Source organism: Calidris pugnax, unplaced genomic scaffold, assembly GCF_001431845.1.
Source record: "Calidris pugnax isolate Ruff unplaced genomic scaffold, ASM143184v1 scaffold32, whole genome shotgun sequence".
Classification (NCBI taxonomy): domain Eukaryota; kingdom Metazoa; phylum Chordata; class Aves; order Charadriiformes; family Scolopacidae; genus Calidris; species Calidris pugnax.
The window spans coordinates 1,473,816-1,501,163 of record NW_015090783.1 but is presented as its reverse complement, the minus strand read 5'-3'; the positions used below and the strand labels follow the sequence as shown (position 1 = coordinate 1,501,163).

The window sequence follows — 27,348 nt, the reverse complement described above, 5'->3', positions numbered from 1 at the left end:
CCAGCCCCGCGCGATGACGTCAGGGGCGCACGTGGCCCGCCGGCCCCGGTGCGGGCTGGCCCCGCCGCCGGCAGCGGCAGCAGCGGCGGCAGCAGCAGAAGCAGAAGCAGAGCGGGTCCCCGCCGCCCTCCGTGCGCCGCCCCTCCCCTCCGCGCCATGAGGGTGCAGCTGGAGCGGTGCCGGGGCGAGTGGCAGGAGCTGGAGGAAGAGTTCCGGCAGCTCCAGGTGAGGGGCGGGTAGAGCGGGAGGGGGGGGTGTGCGCTCCGCGCCGGTGCGGTGCCGTGCGGTGCCTCGCACCGGTTCCGTCTCCGCTGCTCCCCTCGCTCTGCGCTGCCTTCCCCATCGCTGGGAGGGAGGGAGGGGGGCGCCGGCTCCCGGGGCTCCCCTCTCTGCGCTCCCGGCCGCGCAGCCGCAGCCTGCGAGGGGGCCCTGCAGCAGCGCGGGGTGCGCACCCCCGGGGGTCCCTTCCGCCGGGGTCTCCCTCCCTCCGCCGCTCCCCTTCCTCCGGGGTTTCCCCCTCCGCTGCCCGCCTCTCCGGGAGGCCTCAGAGCAGCCCCAGCAGGGAGCTTCCCGGGGTGTGGGAAGGCTCACCCCGCTCCTCACTGCGCCCGGCGGGGCCCTGGGGTGACACCTTGGGGTGCAGGGATGAAGCACCGCTGCACCCCAAAAACACCTCCGTGTCCTCCTCCGGGGGGGTACCAGGTGCTCCGGGACATCCCAGACCAAACCGTGGCCGTGCCCCGGGTATACGGCTGGTGGGGCATCGGAGGGGACGTGGTTCCCGCTGCCAGAGGGAGGGTGGAGAAGGGGGGACCCGGCGTTTTGGTGCCCCCCTCCCACGACACAAGGAGTGATGCAGGTAACCCCCGCGCTGCGAGCATCGCCTGCCCCGAGTTTCATTTCTTCTGGTGGGATGCAACGGGTTTTTCCATCTGGCAAAAGTGTGTTGAGGGACAGAAAGACCTTGGAGCAGGGGCTGAGAGCTGCTTCTGCAAAAGGCTTTTTTACCTCCAGAAACCTTCCCTTCCCCCTATGTCATCAGCACTGTGTCTATACACGTGCTTTAAAGCTTTAAGCTAGTTTTAAAACACGAGCGGCCATTCTCTCTCTATGTGGCTGTTAGCCTCTTCTAGGCTGCTAAACACAACGTGCGCCACAAAACAAGTGTGATTTCCAGATTTGGCTTGTTGTCTTCGTTAAAAATCTGTTCAGGTTGTATGCTCGTTAGCAGAAGGAAAGGTGGTGGTTGGGCGTTGCGGGGGGATCGCCAGCTGGCGTGGATTTGTTGAGACGTGTGTGCCCCTTCTCTCAGAGCACGCTGCTCGAGTCTGACCTAAACCACAGCAAAATGTCACTGGCTTATCCCTGCCTTGGTTTCTCCACCCATAAAAGGAAAGTAGAGATGTTTCTTGGTGGGTCGCAGCTGCTGGTGGCACAAGGTATAATTCCCCAGGGCTTAGTACTGTAGAGGTCAGAAGTTGGGATAACATCCATTATCTGAGAGCTTCAGGGCTCACAACCTGGAGGCAGCGTTGCAGAAGAAGGGAACACGGCCCTGTCCTGAGGACGTGGCTCTGCTCTAGCTCCACGAGATGCTGGTGGTGCTTCAGTGAGCTTTGGAGGAAGGCTCCATGCTCCTCAAATCAAACCGTGATGTGTTGGGATAGAAACCCCAACCCTTCAGTAAGAAAGTACTTTGATGTGGCTGTCTGCTCACGCTTGCCCTTGCGCATGGCTTTTTGGACATGCTTGTAGCATCTCTTGCTCTTGAGGAGCCTGGTTGTCCTGGCAGCAGCCTGACCCCCTCCACGTCTCCATCAGCTCCCTTCAGTGCCCCTTTTTGTCTGGCCTGACTCTTATCTCCAGCTGGAAATGCTGGTCCTGGGCCACACAGGAGCTGCTGTTCATGTTTGGAAGGAGCTCCCCGTTGGCGTTTTCCAAGGTACTTTGATCACCTCCACTAAAAGGGTCTCTTTTGCAATGCCAGTGGGGAAAAAAAAAGGATGATGAGCAGATTTTATTGTGTATTGAGAGCAATGCCAGCCGCGTGGGGCAAAACAGTCTCTGTTTTGATGCACCCCTGCCCTGTGTCATGTTTTATAATTGTGTTGTAAGTTCTGGATCAGGGATTGTGTCTTCCTTCTCCTGCAGAGGAGGACCTTGGACTCCGGTTGTAGCTCCTGCCCCTGATGTGTTGGTTGCCTGGCACTTGGGGATACGCTTGTATTTGGGGAGCTCTGACTTTGAGAGGCTTTGAAGGGGCTGATGTCACCACAGCACTGAGCATCCCTTTGGGAGGACCAGCTGTGAGTTGGCATTGGGGGACATCCAGGTTTGCAAAGCACTTCTCACCAGCCACATCTGCGAGTGTTTGTAGTTTGGGTTGCTGGGACAGGGCCTTGTCTCTGGAGCAGCAGCCCAAGAAAGAGCTTGGGGCTGTGGGGCATTGCAGTTTTGGGGCAGGAACATGGGAAAATGCAAGTTGCCCTGCAAGAGCGTGTTAATTTAAACCCTGCCTATGAGCGTGTACACCAGATTTTGATTAGGAAAAAAAGCCCTGCGAGGGCTTCCTGTGGACATGGTTTGAGTCTTGCAAATGGACAAGTGCTGACCACAAGCAGGGCTGTTGGGAGTGCAGTGGAAAAATAGACCTCGAGGTACCTTTAGAAAACACCCAGCGGTTGTGGCGTGGGGACGCGGTGCTGAGCTGCTGTGAAACTTGTAAACTTGGGTGCAGAGACAACTCTGTCGTCTTGGGCCCGGGAGCTCTTCAACTCGGGGCAAAAACACTCCTATTCCAGGTCCTTTGTTTTTCAACATGTGTTGTTTCCTACAGAGAGAAAGCTGTGGCCAGACCTGACCCTCCGGGCAGGTATTTGGCCTGTGGGTTATATGTGTTAATGTAAAGGCAGTGCTGAGCTCCCTGTGCTGCTGGTGGGTCCCCTTTGTAAGCAATCACCTCTCTAGATGAATAAGTAGCTTCATTACTGGGAGATGTTATGCTCTTCTAAATACCACCGTCATTTTGAAATCATTATCCTGATGTTTTTGGCTAGTGGTAGAATTTACCAGCTCTCAACTTGCCTGTTTGTGTTTTCAATAAATAGTTGAACACTTTTTTTGGCAAAGAGCTTCTTGCACCCTTTGAACCAGTCTTTTAAAAGACGCTGTTGCGTGACATCTGGAGAAGCAGAACGAGTTACTGTGCAATCTGGGGAGCCCTGAAGTCCTGCCCTTTGCTAAGCGAAGCCAAACCAGCCCTGAAACGATGCGAGCTGCGGTGCCTGAACACGGGTAGTTTGGTCGTTAAGGTTTTTAAATCGGATACCAGAGCTTGTTTTGCATCGCTCTTGTAAATAATGAATAGCTAACAGCAAGGTCTAACAAGGAGGTGAGCAAAGAGTTGTTTTGTATGGTTTTAGCCCCGTGTTTATGCTCGGGGAAACCAGTGGTAATTTTCTTTGGTTGTTGATGAGCTGGTAGATAAAGCAGCCGTGCAAATAGCCATTTAACCAGCGCCTTCTCTTGGCACTTACTCTACAAACTCTGTTTTCCAAGTTATTGTAGATCTTAAAATTTGCCCAGAGGGCATTGCATGGTGCCTGGGTAGCTCTTCCCAAGGTCTCTCTGCACTTTGGGAGGGTGGTGAAATCATCACAAAGGGCAGAAAAGTGGAGCATGTTTATTCAGGAGTAGAGGGAGTGGTGTGAGAGCAGTGGGCTTGCAGTTGGTTAGCGTGCCCTCATTATGGCCAGACAAACACTAATTGGGGGCTTCAGAGGTTCAATGAGCTGTGATAAAGTTCCTCTTCAGGAGCATCTAATACCACAGGGAGGGGAAGAGTTCAGTTCTTGCGTAGGTTGCTTGAACATGCGTAGGGTGAAGATGCCAATGGTGGCCAGGAGCAATCTAAACCCCAAGGCATGAGTCTGTGGCTGGTTTTGTGGGTTTTTTCCTCTGGCTCCTCATCTTTTTTTTAATTTTTTTTTTTCCCTCAGATTTAATCTGGCTGTGAAATCAGGGTCCCTGCTCTGTGATTTAGCCACCCATTTGATGGGGACAGATTGGGATCAAACAGAGGGTCAGGGCTTTGTTACGTGGTGGGATGGGGAACAAGGAGCTCCTGAGCAGGAAAGCTCATTAGAAAAGAGGAAATGAGATGAGTGCAGAGGATGCTCTTTGTTTTGCAGGAACTTTGTTAATGTCCGTTGAAGCCTTGTTAGATCTGCGCTGGTTTGGCATCACCCTCTCCTTGGTTGTTTGCAGGGGTGCCTGTTGACTCCCCAAAAAACCAGAGGTTTGCTTGCTTCCTTCAGAGGTGAGGACCAAAAGCAATATGGGCTAAAAGGGCTCTTCCTATCAGTTCTCTCCTTTTCTCCTGCAGGAAACACACAAAGTTTACAGGCAGAAACTGGAGGAAGTCACCAGCTTGCAGACAGCCTGCAGCAGCTCCATACACCGGCAGAAGAAGACCCTAAGGGATCTGAAGCACAGCCTGCAACGGTAATGGGAGACCTGGAGGGTGGAGGAGGCAGGGATGGGATGTTTCTCCTTCCCAAAGGGCTGAAATGTTTGGATTTTTAGCATTTTAATCTGCAACCCGTGTCGCGGTAGTAATTTTACGCCGTATTATTCTTGAGTCACCTCCATCTGTCACAGCCAGGTAAAATGTTCATAACCTCATGAGAGATGGAGTCCTGTAAATAAAGAAGATCCTTGAGGGAGCCTGTGTGGGTTTGCATCCTTGCAGTGCGTGCCACGGGCTGCAGGACCGTACAGCTTTGGGTCCACGTGTTTTGGTGGGTGAGCAAAGCTTTGCTCCGTAAGCTGTGCTGGGAGAGCAGCATCAATCCTTCAACCTGAAGGTGTAACTCACTCCTGGGTGGATTTAGAGGAGGGAACTGGCTCCAGCTGCTTGGCTGATCCCTGGGAGCCACAAGCTGAATTCCTCATGTGCAGGTCTGAATGCACCACCTCCAACACCACAGGTTGCTGACGGCCCTGTGCACTGCTCTCTGTTTGACATTAATTGGTAAAACTGCAGCTTGTCACTGAATCATCAGCTGTGTGTTTTGTTACATCCTGAAATATTTAATGCCTGAAGAGCTGCAGCCGCTGCGAGGGCAGTGCCTGAAATCATGCACAAAGTATCCGAAGTGGAAGGGGTTCCTGCAAAAAAGCACAATATTCCCCAAGCTAGGGAAGAGCTATGGAATCCTGTCACTCAGCTGAGATGAAAAGAGAGGCTGATTTATAAACCAGCTGGTTTAAACCTACAATGGCATAAAGCAGGCAGTGAAATAAAATCACGGTAAGCCAAATGGTGCTGCAGAAACGTAGGAGCAAAGTGTGCAATGGCAGCAACTCACACAGTTAGCTCTTTAACGGCGTGGATTTTTATGACAACACTGTTTTTCCTTTAAATATAAAGGAGGTAAAAACGTGAACGGGAATATCTTGTTTCCATATTCTTGCAGGTGCAAGCCCAGAGCCAGTCCTGAAGAGTTTGCTCTCATTCAGGAGATCAGCTCCCAGATCAAGGAGAGGCAAAATGCCTTCTTCGACATGGAAGCCTACTTGCCGAAGAAGAACGGGTATGTGCTTTGCCGGGGAGGTACATGCTCCAGGAAGGCTGATTTTTTTTAAATTGTTCATAGTGGTGTTGTTCCTGCGGGATAATGTGCATGTTGAAGAAACACATGTAAAGGTGGATTAGTCATAAATCTCTTGCTGAGCTGCTGTGTTAGTTGTATACAGAATTCATTAGCTGGAAGTGCGTGTAAACGTACTGCGTGGAGGCAGTGCAGGTTTTCTTGTTAAAACAAAAGTAACTCTGCATTGGTGAGAGGTTATGGAATTCAGTGTTTCACACTGATGTTTTCCTGTGCTAAGAGAGAATTTTCTTTTTTTTTTTTATAAATAAATTAGTATTTTCACCAACTTAATGTGTACTTTGCTTCAAGTGGGGTTGCTAGGACAGGTTTCTTTCAGTTATCAAGGGCTGTGCAGCCCCTCAGAAGTTTCTATCAAACTCTTCTTCCAATTTCTCCCCGTTATTTTTGGTTTTGGACAGTGCACGCTATATATCTCAACTTCAGATTGTAGCACAGAAGAGGGACCAGCAAAACAACCCTTTTTTTCTAACTTCTTGGAAATTCTGAACAATCTTTCCACGTTTAAATTCCCCTCTGTAGTCTATCTCTCCAGTTTGCCTTAATTAAAAACCTACAGCAAATGTGGCTTCTTTGAATATACCAGAATTTTCAGCTCCGATCTGGGTCATCTCATGGTGTTGAAATAAAATAACTTACCTGGATCTGATCTTGTGTTCTGTTTTTTTTTTTTTTTTTTTTGTCTTCCAGCTTGTACTTAAATCTGGTGCTGGGAAATGTGAATGTAACTCTCCTGAGTAACCAAGCAAAGTGAGTGGGTGTTTCCATGTGTGTGAATTTGGGTTTACTCTGGGGCCATTCGTGGACATGGACTAAAGTCCAGGGATGGGAATGAATTTCTCTTGGATCTGATAAAAGATGAACTGCCAAGGGTGGGCAGGTTGGACCATGACATGGGGCCAAGCTAACACTTCATGTAGCTCTGATCAGTTCTGTCCATCACTGGCTTTTAAGACCAGCCTGTTGTCTTCATTGGAAGGGGTTATTTTTTTGCAATGAAAATGGTATTGTGGCTTCTAGGCATAGAGTGCTTCAGAAAATGGAGGTGTTTTGGTTTTTAAAAAAAAAAATCTTACCATGCCAGTGCAGAAACCAGCTCTTATGGACTTAAGCCATTGTCCTTCAATGTAATGGCCTTGCAGCCTAGACAGACCCTGCGGGCAGAACACTGCCTTTCACTGCCGTCTGCTGGTTTTTTAAATGTTTCAAGCAAAACCTCTGTCTCTGGGCTCAGCGTTTGGATTTGTATCTGGTTTGAAAACAGTGAAGCTTCATTCTGGTAAAACACCCGTTTGTGTCTGTAAACAGTGGCTCTTCCCTTCCAGGTTTGCCTACAAGGACGAGTATGAGAAGTTCAAACTTTATCTGACAATAATCTTGTTACTTGGGGCCATCGCCTGCAGGTTTATTCTTCACTACAGGTAAGCCTGCATTTTTATTTCTGATCAAGTATTTTGCATAAGTGTCCTGGGTTCGGACTGCCTTCTGTTAAGGATGGTGAGATGGGCTCAGGCAACGTTTAGGCTTTGAATAGTTGGACAGCAGGATGGCTTTTACACCTCCAACACCAGCAGGACCTGTGTTTTCACTACTTGCTTTTCCTTGTTTAACTTTTTTTGGAGTCTCTTGTAACTAAGAGAAGTTCAACATCGTGTTTCCTGATGTGTTGCTTTTCTGGTATCATGCTGTGCTTTGGAATGAGCAGTTGATTTTGCTCGTGGGTTGTCCCAGGCAGGGACCAGCACCGTGTTGCAACTGTGGGCTTGCAAATGCAACCAGAGAGGATTTACATGAAATGACCAGACCTCAAACGTTATCTCTGAGTCACAGATAAAGTATCTGAGCACCAATGAGCTTCCAGTATTCAGTTTTGCTTAAAAAACAGGAAAATGTTGGGGCTGGGCACTTCCACTGGGTCTGGGTGAGTGCAGGATCATATCAAAGAGTGATGCTGCTGTATGCAGAGGCTGTCCCAAATCCCCTTGGCTTCAAGGGTTTGTGAATGGCAAAATAAAGGCTTTTTTCCCCCCCGAGTGTAATGCTCTTCTGCTCTTTTAGTTGATTGGATTTATATAGATCTCATGGAATCTCCTCATTGAATTAGCCTGGAAATGCCTCTCTAAATTGGATCATCCGCTGCTTCCATGGTGCTTTCTCTCCTTCGGAAGGAATTAATGTCATCTCTGCATACCTGCTTATCAGCTCAAGATCTGCAGTGTTATATCACGGGGCACTTACTGGAGGAGAGGACTCTAAGCCTGGTGGTGCTGCCAGTGCTCGTGGCTCTGCATGTGGATTAGAGATGTTCAGGACTGAGACTTTGTGTCTGTGGCCTCACTTGGGCAGGTTTTCATTTGTCCAAAGGGAGGGAGGAAAAATACTGATTTTTTTGAATGTGTCTTTATAATTAACAGGATTATTTTTATTTTTTTTTTTAACTGTGTGTTTTTCTTTTTGACAGGGTGACAGATGAAGTGTTTAACTTTCTGTTAGTGTGGTATTACTGCACGCTGACGATACGGGAAAGCATTCTCATTAGCAATGGATCCAGGTACCGTGCCACCTGCGAAAACTATTTAAAGCATGAAATGTCCTTAAGAGAAAAACAATCCACAAAAGCAGATTCAGCTTGATGCTGAAACCCCAGCAAATTGGAGATGCTGATGCCTCTCTGCAGGGTCAGTTGTCTCCTTCTCCCTCACTTCCAAGGGCAGATGTGGCCACCTAAGATTTGAGGAGGGAGGAGAAGGTGCAGTTCCTAAAAGTCCATAAGCTCTTTGTCTGAAGTGTTGGATGTTCTTGGTAGCTGTGGGTTAGTTGTGGATGTGGTCTGGAGTGTGTGTTTTTGGTGAGGGGACCAACCTGAGGTACTGGCTCTACACCCTGTGGTTGGTGTGGCTGCCCCACAGGTCACTGCTGCATCTCCTGAAGCATTTGACTAAATTGGAGTAATTTTGAGGGAAATTTGGTGGTTCGGAGATAATTGTATAAAGAGCTGGGAACATGAGTAAAACGCTGGGAGATATTAACTGAAAGATGATCCTTCTTCCAATCCCTCCTTTCTTTATGGCACCACGTGTCCTAGGGCAGGGTGATGAGGTCCTGCTGGTGAATCACTCCTGGAGCATCTCTATTAGGCCTGGGTTGAGAACTTGCTCCAATTTGCACTTGTGTAACTTAACCTGGAGTCTGGTGTTAGATTTTAGCAATAACCTGATGGTTGCATGTCCCTGGTTTTCATCATCCAGATGGGCTGGTGCAGGGAAACCACAGCAATCGCCACATCTCCTCCCAGGCGTGAGGCTGCCTGTTGCTTTGCAGCTGGTGAGTGGCTGCTGCTGCAGCAACGTTTGCAGCTCCCTGTTGCATTAATTAACTGGGCTTCTAATGTGACTCATTTGCCTCCTTTTGAGCAGCCAGCATCATGTTAGCCCAGCTTCATGCACTCATTCCTACTCTGAACGCTGCACAGAGGACACTCTGCTCCCTCGTAGTGGTGCTGTACAGGAGTGGACCAGCATTAGTGGCAGGAGTCAGTGTTGTCTTAATTAAGTGGCAATGCCTAATGATCAGCTGGCTGCAGCTTTTGGCTCCTTGTTTCAGCCACTCACTTCCTTCACTGAAGCCAGTTGCTTCCATGATCTCCTCAAAATGGGGATGGGAGGGAGTGTGTCTGGGAGTCCCATGTGGGCATTTCTGGTGGGATGCTTGTGGTCCCTGCTCCTGATGCAAGAGGGGGTTTGTGCCTGGAGGCAGACACTGGTGTGGCATGTGTGGTGGGAAAATCAGGCTCCCCTTGCTTTGCCCAGGGGCAAAAATCTTAAAAATGGGCTGACTTCTGGGATCTGTTTGAGGACACAGTTCCCAGCGCTGACCGTGGGCAGCAGGGATGAAGCAGTCTCTTCTGCAAGCACGGCTGATCCCAGGGCTGCCATGGGGGGGGATGTCTTGTTTTGGGGTGCTTTCCAGAGAGGGGGGGATCGCAGTAGGGCTGGAGACAAAGAGGGGAAAAAAAAAAAAGCATGGGGATGTAAAATTGCTTGCCCAAGGCCAGCAGAGAAACCTCTGAGCCTGGGCTTGCTGCATCCATGGAGGTTGGTCGCAGTGACTGGGATGCTGTCCTGGTCACACACCTTTGGTTGGAAATGCCCCAAATGAACTCACTGTGTTGGCTCAGTTTCCAAAGCAACGCTGTCCCTTGCTCACTTTACTGTAATTTTCTGAGCTTTCTGCGCTGTTTGTGTCTGAAAGAAACAGCCACCTCATAGGAAGGACTTGGAAATGTCACTTATTTGCACGGCACGGAAGAAAAAAAGGGGTGTGTGGGCTGAAAATTCTGCATCATTAGTCACCATGGCACCTTGTTCTGTGGGAACTGCTGCTTCTTGCTGTGCTGGAGAGCTCGTGGGAGCACACAAGATGTGCCCCAGTCCTGAGCCTCCCTCCACCAGTCGTGGATTTGTGCCCCCAAACAGGCCATTTTGCCAGGACATTGCTCCACAGCAACCCTTTTCCTGGAGCTGGGCTGTCTGTTTTGTTCCCTGTCCTTTATTCATCCCCAAGTCAGGATCGTTTTTTGTCTATAAAGCCAGACTTACAGTGCTAAAATCCATGTTTCTTGCCTAACTGCCCCTTTTCTTTCTGTTCAGGATCAAAGGCTGGTGGGTGTCTCATCACTACGTTTCCACGTTCCTGTCTGGAGTGATGTTAACGTGGTGAGTCTGCTCTCGCCTGCTCCAGGGGCTTCAAGCCCATTTCACAGCATTTGCATCCTCTGAGCATTTAAATCCAGCGTGACCACGAAGCTGTGGCCACGCGGGCACACGGCGAAGCATCGGGCTTAGGATCTGTCGGATGTTGCAGATGTTTTCAGTGATAAATACAACACTGCAAATATTTACGTTGCTGATTTAGGAAAGAAAGAAACCCAAACCCTGAGCCATAGTTGTGCTGATGGTAGCAAAACCTCTGCAAGACTCCCCATTTCTGTCTCTGTGTAACTGAGCAAACGAGCAGCGCTTTGCTTTAGAGGGAGGACACTACAAAATGAACTCTGGTGCCTTTTCTGGACCCAGATTACAAAGTATCAAGCCAAAACTGCCAGGTACCTTCACATGAGTGGTGCTGTAGGTCAAACAGTTTGGAGATGCACCCCCTGTTTGGCCCCTGGGCAACCTGGTTCAAATTTGGCATCCACTGATTTTAGTTAATAATTAAAAAAATGTTTTAAAACAGCAACAAATGTTCTATCCTGAACTACCCTTAGGAGAAGGAGCACAACCACCCCCTGCTCCACGGCTTGGATTCTTGCTGCTGATCGGCTTTATTGCTGCGCAGAGAAAGCTGTGAGAAACAAATGCATTAGAGGAGGAAGAACTTATGTGTTGGGGAGGGGAAACCTAATCAATGAGAGGGCTTCCTACGTGCTGGGGTTGGGATGTGCAGCTTTAGCACCCTCTCTGGGCTCCCGATGGGGTGGAATGGGCTGGGTACCAGGGCTCACTTCGTTTGCTCAAGGGATCCAGTTTGGCTGAGAAGGGGAAGGGCACTGCATCGTATGCTTTTTATCAAACCAATAAACCTCCTTTGTGTTTTGCTTTCAGGCCAGATGGACTCATGTATCAAATGTTTCGCAGTCAATTTTTAGCGTTTTCAATATTTCAGAGTGAGTATATCTTACCTTGGTTAAAATGGTTTTGTATTTTATGTGCTTAGAAGAAAATACTTCTGCTTGGTAAATACTGGATTATTAAACTGTGGAAATACAAAGATAGAAAACAAAAATACAATGTACAAATATAAACAATAATGAAATGCTGTTGGATTAAACATTATTAAAATAGTTTCATATGTTCATCATACTGCTGAACAGCCAATGCAATGATGTTTTCTCTCCTCCAGGTTGTGTTCAGTTCCTACAATATTATTATCAAAGGGGCTGCCTTTATAGACTCCGTGCTTTGGGGGAGAGAAACCACTTGGACCTTACAGTAGGTGAGGTTTTCTGCAATACTTGGTTTGCACAGTTTTTGCATGGTTTTTAGATGCTGTGATAGGGAGAGGGCTGTGTGGCCTTTAAGCATGAGCTTTGCAGAACTGCCACCCCTCCTCGGGTCCTGGGGGTTGGGAGCAGAGGGCTCTGATCTCCCCCAGCTCTTGAGAGGGCTAAGATGGAGGTTTTGGTTATCCCCATCTTCATCCTCCTCCCATTATCACTCCTTCAAGTATATATTTTAAATTGGTTGGTTACTGCAGAGGACAGGAATAGTTCTTATGGGGTGGTCTGGGAGGGGGAGGCTGGAGCTCTGGTCCTGGCTCTGTTCTGTGCTCACTCTCTGCCTCTTCTATTAACCTTTTCCAGAAGGATTTCAGTCCTGGATGTGGCGGGGGCTGACGTTTCTCCTTCCCTTCTTGTTCTGTGGGCATGTAAGTTGGACAGTCCCATTCCTCCCTCTGCTGCATGGAGCTGGGAGGGTCTGCTGTTGTGGTTGCAGCCCCATAAAAAGGTGCTTTGCATCCCACACACCCGTAGCAAATGTTTCTAAGGTTTTGGTTTGTTGGGTATTTTTGGGGTTTTTTTGCTAGTATTGAAATTGGGTTTTGTTTTTTTCCCTTTGTAGTTCTGGCAGCTATATAATGCAATCACTCTTTTTGGATTGTCGAGGCATAAGGAGTGCAAAGAATGGCAGGTAGGTGTTGGTTCTGCTCAGAGAAAGCACAGAGCTGGGGGGATGAGGGGGTGTTTAATCACATCCTTAAAGATACTTGGGCATCTTACCCCGTCTAAGTATATCAGAGTGATGTGGCACAGAGCCTATACAAGAGAACTCCAAATAAATGTGAGTTACTGTCGGTGAACTCACACCCGTGTGTGACCACACAAACTGAAAGGCAGAGTGTGTGAGGGTAAGTATCTCTCCATATTTTTTATGTATTCAGATGTTTAATGGCAATGGCTGCTGAGCTGCTGGTGGTTCCTTTGTGGTTGATCCATGGGTTACACATACAAAAATACGACGGCAGTGAATCACTTTAAAAACCTATTATCCACTTTATTGCCCCACTCATAAGGATCCTTTGACTTGTTTTCTCAGTTGCTGTCACCCATCAAACACATCTGCCCATTTTCCATCTGTACAGTTGCTCCTGTAGATCCAGACTGGACCCCATCACATGTGCAGATAATGTGATGGTCTTAATTTTGGTCAGATCTTGCTGTATCTATCTGGTGTGCTCACCTACTTCACTGGTGTAAGAGGAGCAACAGAGCTTCCCAGAGAAACACATCATTCCCCCACGCCTGTGCCACTGCTGTTCATTAGATTGGATTTAATGGTTTGATTTTGATAAGAGTCCAGCAATGCTGAATATAATCCATGTTGTAATATTTAAAAGTAGTAAATGCTACTTAAGTGATCACGATAAAAATATACATCCTGTTGACCCACCCAGTTGGGGATCATGAAGGTATATTTGGCTACGATCTTCTCATGTGCTAACAAACCCCTGATAAAAATATACATCCTGTTGACCCACCCACGAAGGCATATTTGGCTACAATATTCTCATGTGCTAATGAACCCCGGACTTGCCAACCAAGCCCCACCAGAGCTCATTTAAATCTTGCCAAACAGTACCCTCAGCTCTCACCTTCTCCCCCTCCTCTTTTTCTCCATTTTTTTTCAGGTTTTCGTGTTGGCTTTCACGTTTCTGCTGCTCTTCCTCGGGAACTTCCTCACTACTCTCAAAGTGGTGCACACTAAACTCCAGAAAAACAAAGACAAAATGAAGAAGCTGTGAACCCCCCTGTCCCGTCCCCGGCGTGCTGGCTGCCCTCCCTCTGCCCGCTGGGTTGGGGACAGATCCTGTGAGACCCCAACTACATGATGGATGGGCTGGGAAGGCCTCGTCCATCCCCGTGTTTGGTGAAGGACAGGGACTCTGCCAGCACAGACTCAGTATTACACAAGCATGGCTCTCCAGTCCGCTGTCCTGCTATATTTATCTATTATTTAATACAAAACACGTTCGCTTTGGGGTTTGTTTTTCTTTCTGTATATAGAGCAACATGCGCCAGCGCTGGGGAGAATGTGGGATCTACTGTAATTCCAATTCTGGAATGATATTTAACACTTTCCGGTTTTATTATTTAAATTCTAGCTATTGGATTTGCAAAGGTTTATGAAACACTCCAGGCTGACCAGTAAATACAGACTGAATTGTTTTTTTAAAGGCATTTGTTTAAGGCATATTTTCAGTGGCAATACTAACCTGTGTGTACTGTGAAAAAAAAAATATGCCCATCTTTGTACCATGCTGCTGCTATATACACTTTTAAAAAGCTATTTAAAGAGGAGAAATCCTCTTTCAAAAACAAAAATAAGCAAGCAAAATGAGTTGTTAAATGGCAGGGAAGTCCACTAGCCTTCCTCCAGGGAGACCAGGTCCTCTGTCCAGGCCTGGAAAAGACCTAAAATAAACCATTCAATATGCAGCTGCTTCAGCCCCTTTTTAATAACAAATCCTTTGGGTGGTTTTTTTCCAAGACACCGTTTTTCCTTAAAATAACCTTGATCAGTGGCAAAAGTGCAGTTGAACTTTGGTTTCTGTTTTCAGTGTGTTTTTTGTTCCCAGCACTGTCCTGGAAAGGGAAGGACAGGCTGAGCAGAAATACTAAATGCTTTCTTTAGATGCTGCGCTTCTACCAATAATTAAGAGAATGTAAACACTCATTCAGAAGGAATGTGGAAGACAAATCCCGACTCCCATCCTGCTTAACTTCTTGTGCTGCTTGAACTTACACTTACTCATTCAAAGAAGCTTGTTTTGGGTGCTTTAACATCTGTACCTCCCTAAGGCCAGCTGTGGTATCATGAGCTGCTTTAGGCCATCTCTTTCCTGAAGGTCAAGGGCTTCCTTTGAGCCGCCGAAAGCCCAAACTGGGCAAATGGCTTTGGCAGAGCGTGATCTGAAAACGATGTCCTTCTCCCAGTAAGCGTAGTCATGAAGAAATATTTATGCACTACAGACTTGAAATGGTTTCATCAGTTCTTCTGTTGCTGCGAGGCAAGCAAAATTACCTTTACAGTGTTACTGTCCTGTGGGCATGAAAATAAATTGCAATTTGCATATTTTGAACAACTTTCGCACTAGCTGGGCTGTATCTTGCTATATTAACTCCTGTCTTTTGCACACCCTGTGAAGTTTTGGTTTTTTCCTTTAATCCTTTGAACTCTCCAGATATAAATTGTTCTGTTTTGAGAGCAATGCTGGAGCCTGCTGGATCTGAGCAGTGGACCTGCTTCTCCAGGGGTGGGGAGCTCTGCACGTGGTGAGTAACTTGAATTCTGCAGCATGAGAAACTGATTAAAAAAGCAAGAAATCTCTGCCTTGGAGATGAGGGTAAATGCAGTAACTTCCTGCGCGTTGAGGTTTCAGTTTCATACTGGGTAAGGTGATGCGTGGTTCTGTGTCTTACTGACAAATGTCTTCTGGTGGAGAAAGGGCTACAAAATTCTTCAAGATTTTTCTACAGTAAAGATGTGCACGAGCTGGTACCTTTTTTTTTTTAAAATTTTCCATTTTAAGCTTGTAGGGATTCACAAACAAATCAGAACATACAGTAAAGATGTGCACGAGCTGGTACCTTATTTTTCTTAAATTTTCCATTTTAAGCTTGTAGGGATGCACAAACAAATCAAAATGAGATAGAGGAAATAAAAGGTAAGATTTCAAAGATCAAAATCTTAGGATGGGCTGCAGTTTGCCTTACACAGAAAGCTTTCAGCAACACCTGTGCAGCAAAATCCTCCCTGCATGGGTTTGGTTTATAGGATGGCGACAAACTAGTGATTGCTCCTGAAATCTGAGCTCTCGCTGCATGGGATGTGTAAAAGAACTAGATTTGAGGCACGTGTACGAGTTTGTGCAGTCTGGGAGCATCCCTCATCCTTAAACAGACAACTAACACCTTCATGACAAAAGGGAAAATTTTAATTTATAGCAGTGGAGATGATTTCATCAGTGAATGAACATGAGTTTAATATTTCCCCTAGCATGCACCAGTATTTGCATCTGTCGTGTGTTAAATAAGCTGTGTAAGTTTATTGTAAAACTGACATTGTTACACATAGTGGCTGCTTGGAGCACTTCTAACTTTGAGTGCTGTAAATATTTTCCATGATATTCCATTTCTGAATTGGAGCAGCCAATGTGTTTCCATTGATAAAATACCTCTTTCTACTACAGCAGCAGTCCTTGAAGGAGACTCTACAGGTGCAGCTCTGCAAAGCCCCACTACTGCAGGGACAGTAGTGGATGCTCCATCTGTGCACCCTGGGGGCAGCTCCAGGCGAACTCGTACCACTGCTACCAAGGAAATTAATTTCAACAGACAGAACTTCATTTCTGTCTCTTCAAAGGTGCCTGATAAGCTGCTCTAACATCACATCTAAAAAGATGTGCTTTTTGTGCTTGAAAAAGACAGTAAATTGTAGCTATAATATGCCACAATTATTCTGCAGAGTTAAAAAACCCACCACTGATTAACATACAGTAACAGTCACTGTTCATTGCAATTTAAATAGCAAGTCCCAGACCTGACTGGGGGTCGTTTGCAGTTAGGAGCAAAAGTGAGATGGATGAAGGCACACAGCGTTGGTAAGCCTTGATAAAGAACTTTGAAGACTTTGTGAGAGCAGTGCAACAAAAGTGCAAAAATACTAAAAATAATTAAAATTTTAAAATAAAAATTTTTCATAGAATACAAACATGTAACAAAAAAAAATAAAAGGTCTTTAAAGTTAAACTGTTCTTAAAATCTGAATCACTTTGCTCTTGTGCAGTCAATGTTCTCTTGCAGTCCAGATCATAACACTGAGCACACTCTCTGCTTCTTTTGGCGCTTGGCTTTTTTCATGGCATTTAGTGCAATGGTCGTCGCTTCTTTAAAAACGTTTTCTATGTTTTCACGACATTTTGCTGAGCACTCCAGATAAATTTCTGCATTAATCTGCTGACAAGCTGCTTCACCCTGGAAAGAGAAAAGGTAAGAAAATGTGTAAACCCCATGTATAAGAGAAGGAAGGTGAGATGGGACAGGGAATTATTTTGTACGTCTTCGTATCAGGAGGTCAGGAAGAAAGAAGCTTCCCTCCAGTATAGTGCTAGAGCAGAAGTGGCATTGTTAATAAACTGAGGCAGTGTTAAATACACTAGCTTTTTTCCCCTATGTTGACCTAGAGCCTGACCTAACAGTTCAGTGCATTAGAGACTCTAAGATGCACACTGCTGATAGCGTAAAAATATTTTTAGTATTAAATTTGTTCAAAAAAAAATGCTGAGGTAGATACTTAAGTGCGGATAAGATGCCTACACGGCGATATTTTTTCAGGCCTGACCTTAACTATTATGGGATGTCACCTTTAGTAATGAAGGTCACATGCAAGAACAGAATCTGGACCAATGTCTTGCCTTGTTTTGCTGGTGCACATGCAGGAATCCCTGACTTCTGCTTTGGAGCATCCCAAGGGCTCAGCCAAAATCCTCATACAGAGAAATGGGTGCCTGCATTTCTCAGCCTCACCCAAAGGCATGCAATGGGGACAGACTAGAATCTAAAACATTTGCATGCAATCCTGGTTGTGTGAAATCACTACAGACAAAACACAGTGATTTCTTACTTTGCTTGTGGTCCTTTCACTGTCATTGGAGAGTCAGCCCCCAGTTTTGAATGCTTGTGAGCCTTAAGAGCGTGAATTCCAGGTCTGCAACCCACAGCTCACAAACTGCATTTATTCATTATAAGCTCTGGGAGTGGGGTCACTTGAGCACTCAGGCTTCTATAGGGGGATTTTTCTTCAGCAGATTTAAGTGAAGTTTGTCTCCTTCCAGTTTGCAAGCTGCTGTGCTGGCAGATACTGTTCAGCTCCTCTGTGCCTGGCATCGGAAGTGTGATGTCGCGTGACTCAAGATGCCAACAGCTGTAAAAGACTGAGGTAGTGTATATTTAAGGGGAGAAAAACCAAGTGGGAGGGTCCACATAGGAGACAAAGTTTGTACATCATGTGGGGCCTGGAATTTAATTGCATGAGGCCTCAGCAGACTTGCCAAAAGTGTCTGTTGCTTGCCATGAGCCTCATGTGTGAGTGTGATGAAGGGGGAGTTATTAATGCAAATGAGGGACAATCTGCAGTTGTTCACAGTGACAGATGGGCATCTCCTCTTGTGAGCAAGCAAAAAGTCCCAGTGTGGTTTAGTGATGATGCAGTTGCAGTTTCTTTTCATGCTGTTCAGTGAAGGAGTGATTCATTCAAGGTCTTAGTGCACTTAACCTTGTTCCCTAGATTTGGGTCTCAGATAATTTGAAGGCTGCTGTTCTTGCTCTGAGATGAGAGGAGAAGGATGGATTTGTAGTTTAAAAAAGAAAGAAGTGGGAGACCAGAGCACAAAGGTCTGGCGTGACATGGGACAAGCTGTTCCACCACTGACTGTTTCTCCTGTAACTATGCCAGTCTTGTAACACTACTTTTAAGTCTTGCTGCTTTGTAATACTTAAATTGAAAACATTTGATAATATGTAGATTATTTTTTTTAGTTACTTTAGAGACTTCAAAGAAAAGGCTCTTGTGTTAGAGAAGCCTTGCAGATGTTTTTGCTATTGTCCTTGAAAGGATTTATTTTTAAATAGGGTTTGCAAAGCACTTTTTTTTTTTTCCTTCCAGAAGAGTCATTATTTTTAGTCCTGTAACGTGTAGCCTGGAGAAGCTAGGATTTCTCACAATCCTGATCAAAGTACCAGTGATGGGAGCAATGTATCCTAATAAAAATTATGAAGGAGGAACAAACTTGTCAAGGGTTACAAATCTGTAATAGGAGTAACCCACCTGTGAAAGGAAACAAGAATGAGATGTAATAAGCCTAGAAGGTGTAGCTACTAGTCCAAAAGGACACCCTGATATATGCAAAACAGTCTTCAAATTTCTCTTTACAAAAAATGGGTGGTGATTTGGCCACTTCCAAAAAGCACTTACAGAAACCCCTGATAGTGCTGACTGTCAGTAACTTCTTTATCTGGCCATTGTGATCACCTAATTTTAGCCTATCTGTGATTGCATTTGTGAGGAACAATGCCACTGAAGTAAGTGTGCTTTATCTTTTGCAAAGAGGACACCACTTTAAATGCACTTATATTTACCTGGTTGTAAGTAATGGGTTCCTGCTTGGAAGCCCTGAGCTTGCGCAGCTGTTCTTTGTCTTTCCGAAGGTCGGTCTTGCAGCCGATCAGTACGAGCGGGACACCCCGGCAGAAGTGATTCACTTCAGGATACCACTAATGGTAGAAAAACAAAACTTACATCTGGCACTTTTTTCCCCACCCCCCTTGAAATTGAAACAATAAAGCCAAGGAGCATTTAATATATGCTCCAATTTCAGAGTTTTGAAAGTTGTTAATCTAGTGTTAAGGGCCCAACATGCACTATTTACATTACAGAAACATTTAAAAGTTCTACCCAAAGTCAGTTCCTTTATAAAAACAGAGGTAGCATCTGTCTCTATGCCAAAGTGCTTATTTAACATCTGTTTAAATTCAGAAGAGCTCCTCTACAGTCGTATTTAAGAGCAGAATTTGGACCAAGTCTTGCTTTGTTTTGCTGGTGCTATGTACAGGAACTCCAGCTTCTACTTCAGATCGTTACAGAAATCCTAGTACAGACAAGTGGTTTTTTACCTCTCTCCCCTGTAGTTAGATGTGATGGAAGCAGATTTTAATCTAAAGTGCTTGTGTGCAATGTTGGTCGTGTGACATCACTACAGATAAAGCATCGATTTCACCAGTGGTGTTGGATCTTTGCAGTGCCCAGTGGAGTCACCCCCAGTTCTGGGTACTCAGGAGCCATAGAGGGGTGAGCCCAAGGTCTAAGGTCTGTGACCTGCAGCTCAGCACGTGGTGAGTGATGGATGCATCTATACTCCCAGGGCACAGGACACTAAAAGCATCAGCTTTTCTAATCTGACATCTCGTCATATATCAGGTGTATCTAATTCATTTAAAAGGTTGAAGCAATTACAAAAGCCTCTTACCTTAGCTGTTACGTTCTCATAGCTAGTGGGGTTCATGACATCGTAACAAATCAATATGACGTTTGTGTTCTGGTAAGAAAGTGGTCGTAGCCGATCGTAGTCCTCCTGCCCTGAAAGACAAGAGAACGTTTTGGTAAAAGAAATCCCCGCCCTTAACAAGCAGCATGATGGGAATATGTAAAGATACATACTTGAGATCAAGAACAATGGTGCTACAGTTGCACAGACTGCGAGTTTTCCATACTTGTAAAATTCCTTCCCTTTAAATGCAGGAGTTTCCTCTTCACTGACAAAAGCAATGCTTTAGAATATAAAACATGTCTTTGGCAAGTTTTAATAAAAAGCCTGCTTTGTCCACCTGCTAAGTACTTAGAAGCAGCTCTAATCGCCGATTGCCAAGTCGCTGCTCACAGGCAAGATCAACAAGAGGAATCTGACAGTTATCGACTAAAACATTTGCAATTTGGCAGTGGCTCTGTTCTCCCAAATCCATTTGCTCATGCGATGCTGTGAGGAGAAGAAACGCTGTATTTGCCAGACGCAAACACTGAAGTAAAAAAATCTTAAGTGGGGAAACCTGCTTTTCCCAGCCCGGTGAGCTGAGAGGAAGCAGCAATTAGCACTCTGTGCCTTCAGAGCCACTGCTCGCTCTACCAGCACGAAGGTGATTTTGCACGGCTTGCTACAACAAGGAGCTGGGCTTAACTGGTCTTTGAAGCAGGACTACACAGCAGATCTTAGGGATGCTCATGGATTCTGGAAAAAGCAGAGGATTTGTCATACTTGTGATTACGGATGTTCTAGTACATGATCTGGCAAGAGGAAGCTAATTTGCTTCAGACCTGTACTCTTTCCCCTTGCTGCACACATGACTTAGCAGTCATATCCGTGCTGGCATCTGAAGGTGTCTTGCTTTGAGAGATTAAGTTCAAGAAAGCAGTAATTACCAGATACAGTTGGCAGCTCAGGAAAAAACCCCAATCTTTTTCATTTGAGATTTTTTTCAGAGACTTAATAAGGAAGAAACTATGATTCGAGCGGTTTGTAGAACTGTCTGCCACCTGAATGCTGCTCCTGGAATCAGGTATGTCTCCGTGATCCACTGAATTTCCAAAACAAGAACTGGGAATGCCATTGGCTTCCCATAATCACAACAATGTACACACAGCCAGAAACTGTGCTAGAGGGGAAATTACACGTCTCAAGTCTTTTATTGATACTTCAAATGAAGGGCTGCTGAAAATTTCAGCGTGCCCCAACTTTATACCAACTACCTGCCTTGTGACTGGGACTGAGCAGGGTGCCATCACTCCAGCCAACGTGCTTGTCTCAACCTGTGGTCTGAAGAACTGCAGATACCAGGAGGCAAATAATTCTACACTATTTTACCTCCCTCCTTAATTTAAAGGATGGATCGAGATACAGGTCGAGATACAGATCGAGATACAAGGCAATCCCTACTGCATAGCCATTACTCAGTTTGCCCAAGGTGTTTGTAGAACAGGAATCCTAGGTTTGGACCACTGTATTTGAGCTCCCACAAAAGCAGTGTGCTCTGTGGGCGACGTGCAGAACAAAGGAGGATTGATCCCTCAGTGTTTAATCCAGAAATAATAAACAATTGACAAAATTATGCATGTTGTATAAACACTCAGAGCAAAAGACTGTGCTACTTAGCCCTTCTTATTCTCCCAAATCCACCTACTTGTTTGCAACCGATTTACCATTTTGTTGTTGAGATAATCCTCTAAATGCATTAACCACATTAGGTGCCAAACATTATTTTTTTTTTCTAATTTCCTCTAGTGTTATGTGCTGTGTGTAATTTTCCCTGTTCAAGTTCATGCCTCTGAGCCTCTACTAGCGTAGCTTGTAAAATCAAAAGGTCCTCCAAGTTACTGCTGGGAACAGGACTGTGCCCTTGGAAGAAACACATTAGTTTGCCTGGAATTGGAGCATACAGCTAAACCCATACCATCCTGGATGGGATAACAGAAGAGGTGTCTTCAATGATGTGACACAAATATGCTGCACTGCAAGTCAAAAGCTATAGAAATGCCCCAGTGAACTGCACCTTCATCTTCAAAACTAGCTGCACAGTTTTGTTTTTTTAAGCAAACGGAGAAAATAAACATGTAAGATAACACTGCTGTGAAGACGTGCCAGCCTGCGCGTTGCTCAGTCCATAAAGGAGCTCAGCAGCCATTGCCATTGACAGAAGGGGGTAAAACAACAGAGTCAAGACTTGCTAGCCCAGAAGGCCACCAGTATGTGCTGTCCTAATGTACAGCAGCCCTGTCCATTGCCACCAACTGCCAGTGGGTCAGGAAGAATGTAATATCCTGCCACGCGGTCCGTGCCAGCCGACCACTTCCTATGTATGGCCACATGTTGTCTGCAATACTCCACACTTGTGGTTTAGCATCAACATGGACCTGTGCGATGGTGAGCCCCCACAGGCACACAGAAATGCACCCAATTCTCTTTGATTTGTTACTCTGCAGGCTCCACGGGAACACTGCAGTTATTAGCTTACCAGCTATGGTTTTTCACTGGTCAGTTTAAACAAAATTAGGAAAGAGACATTCTTAGCAGGAATAAAACGAGTAGATGAGGACACTTAGGGTGTCCTAAAATTAAAAAGTTTGTGGGTTTTCCGTCTTCCTTAGCCACACCCTCCTTTTCAAAGTTATAAAAATTTATCCTGGCATATATCAGCTTTTAAAATTCCTCTTAAGGCCTGAGTGCTGTGCATCTGTCATTACAGACCTGAAAAACCCCGCTGGAGGCTTTGCATGTGCTTCCTGCCAGTCAGAGCGAGCACCCACAATGATGAGGCATTACTTCCTCCCCAGCCTTCCCCAGCTCAGCACAGCACTCCCCAGTCTGAGAGAGCCCTGTGCCAAACGGCGACAGAAATTGTACCTTGTGTCTGAGCTGCAGCTAAAGCATCGACGCCGCTCCCTTGGTGTGCAAAAAATTACGGAGTTAATTTACCTCTCAATGCCTTTGCTTCTGTTGAGCACAGCAAGAAATGGAAACTTTTAATTGAATAAGCAGCTGCAATGCCTGTTTGCAGGCAAGACAAGTGCTATTACAAAGCCTTTACACATTGCGTAGGTATACCACCAACTTCCTGCAACAGCAAGAGGTGTTTCTGATGAGGAAGACAGAGTAGCGTAGTACAAAAGTCTCACCAAAAAATGTTATTCTAGCATATTTTAGATTCACTCATTAACTTCATTTGTTAACCAAATTCTTGTCAAAAAAAGTACCTTTTGTAGCTTGAAATGTTTGATTCTTAGGCACTTTGTTTGTGTCCTCCTCCTTCAGTAAGTAGAACGAGCTCAAACTCTCAAGCTGCACAGGACTTGACAATACAAAGAATTCTTCTAACTTTAAACAGTCCACGGAGCTGAACCTGTCCTTTACCTTCCCAGGACGCTGACGTACACACAGCTTTATTCAGTATTGCTCTTAGCAAGATCCTAAAAATATTGAAGTCCTTTCTGCAGTGGATACATCATGAAGATGTGGTGACACTTTTTCAAAGAACAGCCTTACCTTCTCCTCCGCTACAGTGCTACATGACACTTATCTGAAGCCCTTCACCTCAGAAATGGTTTTACATCCTTTTGATCCCGTTTAAATGACTTTATGATAATCTGAATGATTTGGGAACTTTTCAGAATGAGAAGCAAAACAGAAGCATAAAGCTGTCTTAGGATTTTAGAGAAAAGTGAGACCAATTCAAGCAGTTCAGTAAGTCAGAAGATGATTCATAAAATACAGCTAATATGCTGCATGATTAAACCAGTGTACTTCTAGTAATAAGGTATATGTTTAGACTCCCCTTTAAGCTGCAACTGCTGCTGAACACCCACCCCAGACCATCATCACCCAGCTGAGAGAGGAACTTAATGAGCTGCTGTGTGGTATGGCAGAAGCAAGTCAACATCGTGAGGCACCGATTCCAAAACTGCATCTCCCATGCTGCATCCACGTGGCAGAGAGACAGGAGCTCTCATCTCCTGAACTGGACACTCCCCTTGCTCTTCTCTTACTGCACTACCTGAGTTGAGAGGACAGGACACAACTCTTGGTCCTAGTCTAATCCTCATGGCACTCAAAATCAGTGTTGTATTATTAAAAACAGGATGGGATTAAAATGTGTGCTCAAGTGAGCTCTTCCTCAAGCGTAACTTCCAGCTTCAGGAAGAGGATGAAAAGCTGCTTGAATCACAGAGTATGACACAGATCTGTAATATAAACTATGTAAGCAGCTTTGAAACAGAAACAGAACTCAAGCCTTTCTCACTCCCAACCAAATGCCTTAACTAGGGTGGGAATGTCCCCCTTTTCTTTGCACCTGATAATCTTCATGTGTCTCATGCAAAGCAAAAGAAATTTAACAGGAAGGAAGGAGACAAGTGTCAGCATCCTCTTAGCAACTTGCAGCCTGGTGGCCATGACGCTGTTGTGGGAGGTGAAACATGTTGGGTTTCAATATTTCCAGATGACAGATGGAAAGCAATTGCTCTTTCATGGCAGAGATCTCTGCCAACTAGGCAACAATGGCATCTCCACTTCCCAAAGCGTCTTATGGGACACAAAATACTCCCCACTCTCTTCTACAATGGAGCAGTTCTTTGGTCCAAGACGGTATTTATAGCTGTGAATTAAATGTGGAAGAGTAGACACTTTCTGCTAAAGTTACATGCCTGAACAAGGAAAGAAGGCAAGACAAGCCACCAGCACGGGTTTGGTGAGTGTTCTCTGGGCTGCTGGTAGCTGTGGGTCTCGCACAGAGCTGAGCTCCCTGCGTGATGCAAGGAGCTGGGCACTTATGTCAGGCTTGCAAGAGTTTGGTGCTGCAATACTGAACCTGCCCTACTTACCACCAGTTCTGGATCCTGCCTGTGTTCCTTAAAGCCTGGAAAAGACTCCAAAGGCAAACGTTGGAAAGTGCAGCTTGATTTTAAATGAGCCGGCCAAGTATCAAGAACTGTGTGACAGGCAAAAATTCCACACTAACAGTGAAGAAACATAAAAACTCGACAAGTTCACTGTGGCAAGTTCTCTGTTCCAACACACAGCATTAAGGAAATCCCTCTTTCACGCTAGATTTCAGCTCTTCTCTTTTCCTTTAAGACTTAAATAGAAAAGCCTTGCCCTTCAGTAGAAGCTACATTACCCAAATTCCTAGATTCAAGAACAGTAACATTGACACAAGAAGATATATTAGCAAACTGGGTGCTCAGTAGATGACACAGTGCAGTAAAGATTAGCAATAAAATTAACTTTTAGATTAAAAACCTTTAAAATCATCTATTCAGATATAGTGAATTATATGCAAGAAAGTAAGTGTGTTTTACTACTATTAAAAATTTATATGGACTGTGTTTGATTCTTATTTGTCTTGGTGTAAATTTAGAACAACTCCACAGGCTTAAACTGAAACAGATGATTTTCGGTGAGCTGAAACGGAGCACGTGTCAATTTTAGGGTTCATTTAGGAACGCAGCTGGATAAGTCTAGGAACTTTGAACAAAATTGAACACAAACCATTTCATAAGTTCCTGAAATGAACCCGAACAAACTACCAGCATTTTCAAATCACTTTTACAGCTACAGCCTTTTTATTGTGAACACAAACCAGCCTTTTTCTCCTTCACTATTAGATCACACATGGCAGGAGATTAAAATGTTTTCCTGGTTGATTGTATTATGCTTTGCATCTGGGAACCGGGTTTTAATACCTTCAGATATGTTTGCTATTTGATGTGATTTTTCTTAGTAAAGCGGGTTGTTAAGACAGTGAACAAGTCCATGGCTAGAACTGTGGTTACATGTGTGACCCTTTTTTTACTGGAAGGCACATTTATGCATGCAACAGGTGAGAATTGTTGTTTTGTTTGTATTTTAACCTCCAGCAATCTTAACTGAGTTATTACACTCAAAATATGCCGGTAGAAAAGCAGTTTGAAAATACGTTCCAGCTTTACAGCCTGAAAGTATCAGCCTGGTTTAAGTTGAAACAGCAAAAGCTGCTGGAACAGAAACAGGGGCAGGTTCACAGCAGCGGCATTTTACGCGGCTAGAAGCAGTTTTTGCGTATTTGCCTGAAATTAGGCAAAGCCGGGGGCTGGGTTTGGGTCAGTCCCAGACGGGTGCCCCAGCAAGGTCCCATCCCAGGCCACACACAGACCGCCTCCCGCAGCCCCAAACTGTCGGCAGCGGGGAAATGGGGAGCACGACGTGAACCCCCTTCTCCCCCCGTCCCTTACCTGCGGTATCGTACAAATTCAGGGTGACCTCCTTTTTCCCCACCGTAACGCTGGTCGTGTACTTCTCGAAGACGGACGGCGCGTACTGCTGCAAAGGGAGGAGAAGCGGTTCTAAGGAGGGACGGGCAACCCTCGGCCCCTCGGCCCCCCCGGCCCGGCGGGGCCCGGCGGCGGGACAGCCCGCTCACCTCGGGGAAGGCGCCCTTGGCGTACACCATCAGCAGCGACGTCTTCCCGCACCCGCCGTCCCCCACGATCACGACCTTCACCTCCTTCTTGCCCGAGGGGGCGGCCGTGCCGCCGCGGGAGCCCCCCGCCGCGCCCTCGGGCAGGGCCCCGTTGGCCGCCTCCATGAGGCCGCGGAACCCCCGGGGCGGCGCGGACGGAAGCGCCGAGCGCCCCTCGGGAGCCCGGAGCTCCCGCGGCATCGGCTCCTCACGGGCTGCCCGGCACAGGGGTGCTCCCGGCCCCGCTGGGCACCACAGGAGCCCCCTCAGGCCTTCTCCCCAAAATCTCCCCTTCTCCACATGAGCCTCCGAGGCCTCCATCTGCCCGGGCCATTGGGCCGTGTCCCCTTCATATTCTCCATTGACCCGCCATGTTACCCACGGTTGGATGCTCATTCCCATCCAGCAGCTGTGGCACTGGCATCCTCCCCTCTAAGTCCTCATTTCTTCACCCAGAGAGCCCCTTTGGACCTCGAGCGCCATGCTGGTTTACCTCAGGCCGCCAGCAGCTGAGGGGAGGCCTTCCAGTTCGAGCGCCATGTTGGTTTACCTCACGTTGCCAGTGGCTGAGGGGAGGCCTTCCAGTTCAAGCACAATGCCGGTTTACTTCACGTCGCCAGCGGCTGAGGACATGTCTTCCAGTTTGAGCACCATACATCGCCAGCAGCTAAGTGGATGTCTTCCAGTTTGAGCGCCATGTTGGTTCACCTCATGCCGCCAGTGGCTGAGGGGATGTCTTCAAGTTCAACCTCAGTGCCTGCAGCAGTGGATCCTAGCCCTGACAGCTGAGGGGAGAGCGTGCAGCAGGTGCCGGTGAGGTGGAGGCAGAGACCTCCCAAAATGCTCCCCAAAACATGTCTTGTTGCTGGCACTGGGAATGGCGGTGACTTGCTGCTTGTTTTCTACTGTATTTACCACTCGAGTAGGAACCAACTGCTCTGCTCATTGTTCATTCACCCAATGCCACCCATCCAAGGTAAGCTGTGATGAAAATAAATTGGAATTTTACATTTTAATGGTGGAGATGCAATGGCCCCAGGAACCCGCCTGGCGTTGGTTTGTACAGTTTTAACCAACTGT

At 46.3% G+C, this 27,348-nt stretch overlaps 2 protein-coding genes across 3 annotated transcripts; one reads left to right on the top strand and one right to left on the bottom strand.

Moving 5' to 3' along the window:
* The first annotated feature begins 39 nt into the window (after positions 1-39).
* On the top strand, positions 40-14,813 carry TMEM120B (transmembrane protein 120B). The gene is made up of 12 exons (XM_014962940.1): positions 40-225; positions 4,385-4,503; positions 5,478-5,594; positions 6,363-6,422; positions 6,998-7,093; positions 8,134-8,223; positions 10,322-10,387; positions 11,276-11,337; positions 11,574-11,666; positions 12,034-12,098; positions 12,293-12,361; positions 13,359-14,813. Exons 1-12 carry the CDS (start codon positions 157-159, stop codon positions 13,470-13,472), a joined length of 1,020 nt encoding a protein of 339 aa, XP_014818426.1. The 5' UTR covers positions 40-156; the 3' UTR covers positions 13,473-14,813.
* An 830-nt stretch (positions 14,814-15,643) lies between these two features.
* RHOF (ras homolog family member F (in filopodia)) lies at positions 15,644-26,415 on the bottom strand. Of its 2 annotated transcripts, XR_001414202.1 has the most exons (6): positions 26,230-26,394; positions 26,042-26,129; positions 19,755-19,864; positions 18,868-19,002; positions 17,354-17,663; positions 16,567-16,704 (listed from the first exon to the last, which is right to left on the bottom strand). XR_001414202.1 is itself a non-coding variant. In XM_014962952.1 (5 exons), the coding sequence occupies exons 1-5, from the start codon at positions 26,392-26,394 to the stop codon at positions 16,540-16,542; spliced, it is 663 nt and encodes a 220-aa protein (XP_014818438.1). In that variant the 5' UTR covers positions 26,395-26,415; the 3' UTR covers positions 15,644-16,539. The 2 variants fall into 2 exon arrangements, 1 of the variants encoding a protein (XP_014818438.1); XM_014962952.1 differs by lacking the exon at positions 17,354-17,663 and having other exon boundaries at positions 15,644-16,704; positions 26,230-26,415.
* Between the last annotated feature and the right edge of the window lie 933 nt (positions 26,416-27,348).

Excerpts from the sequence above, each read along its gene's own strand:
- TMEM120B (XM_014962940.1), top strand. The coding sequence starts at position 157 with ATGAGGGTGCAGCTGGAGCGGTGCCGGGGCGAGTGGCAGGAGCTGGAG. Across the intron at positions 226-4,384 it reads AAGAGTTCCGGCAGCTCCAG|GAAACACACAAAGTTTACAG; the intron begins GTGAGGGGCGGG and ends TTTCTCCTGCAG. Across the intron at positions 4,504-5,477 it reads CTGAAGCACAGCCTGCAACG|GTGCAAGCCCAGAGCCAGTC; the intron begins GTAATGGGAGAC and ends ATATTCTTGCAG.
- RHOF (XM_014962952.1), bottom strand. The coding sequence starts at position 26,394 with ATGGAGGCGGCCAACGGGGCCCTGCCCGAGGGCGCGGCGGGGGGCTCC. Across the intron at positions 19,865-26,041 it reads GAATTTGTACGATACCGCAG|GGCAGGAGGACTACGATCGG; the intron begins GTAAGGGACGGG and ends CTTGTCTTTCAG. Across the intron at positions 19,003-19,754 it reads ATGAGAACGTAACAGCTAAG|TGGTATCCTGAAGTGAATCA; the intron begins GTAAGAGGCTTT and ends TTCTACCATTAG.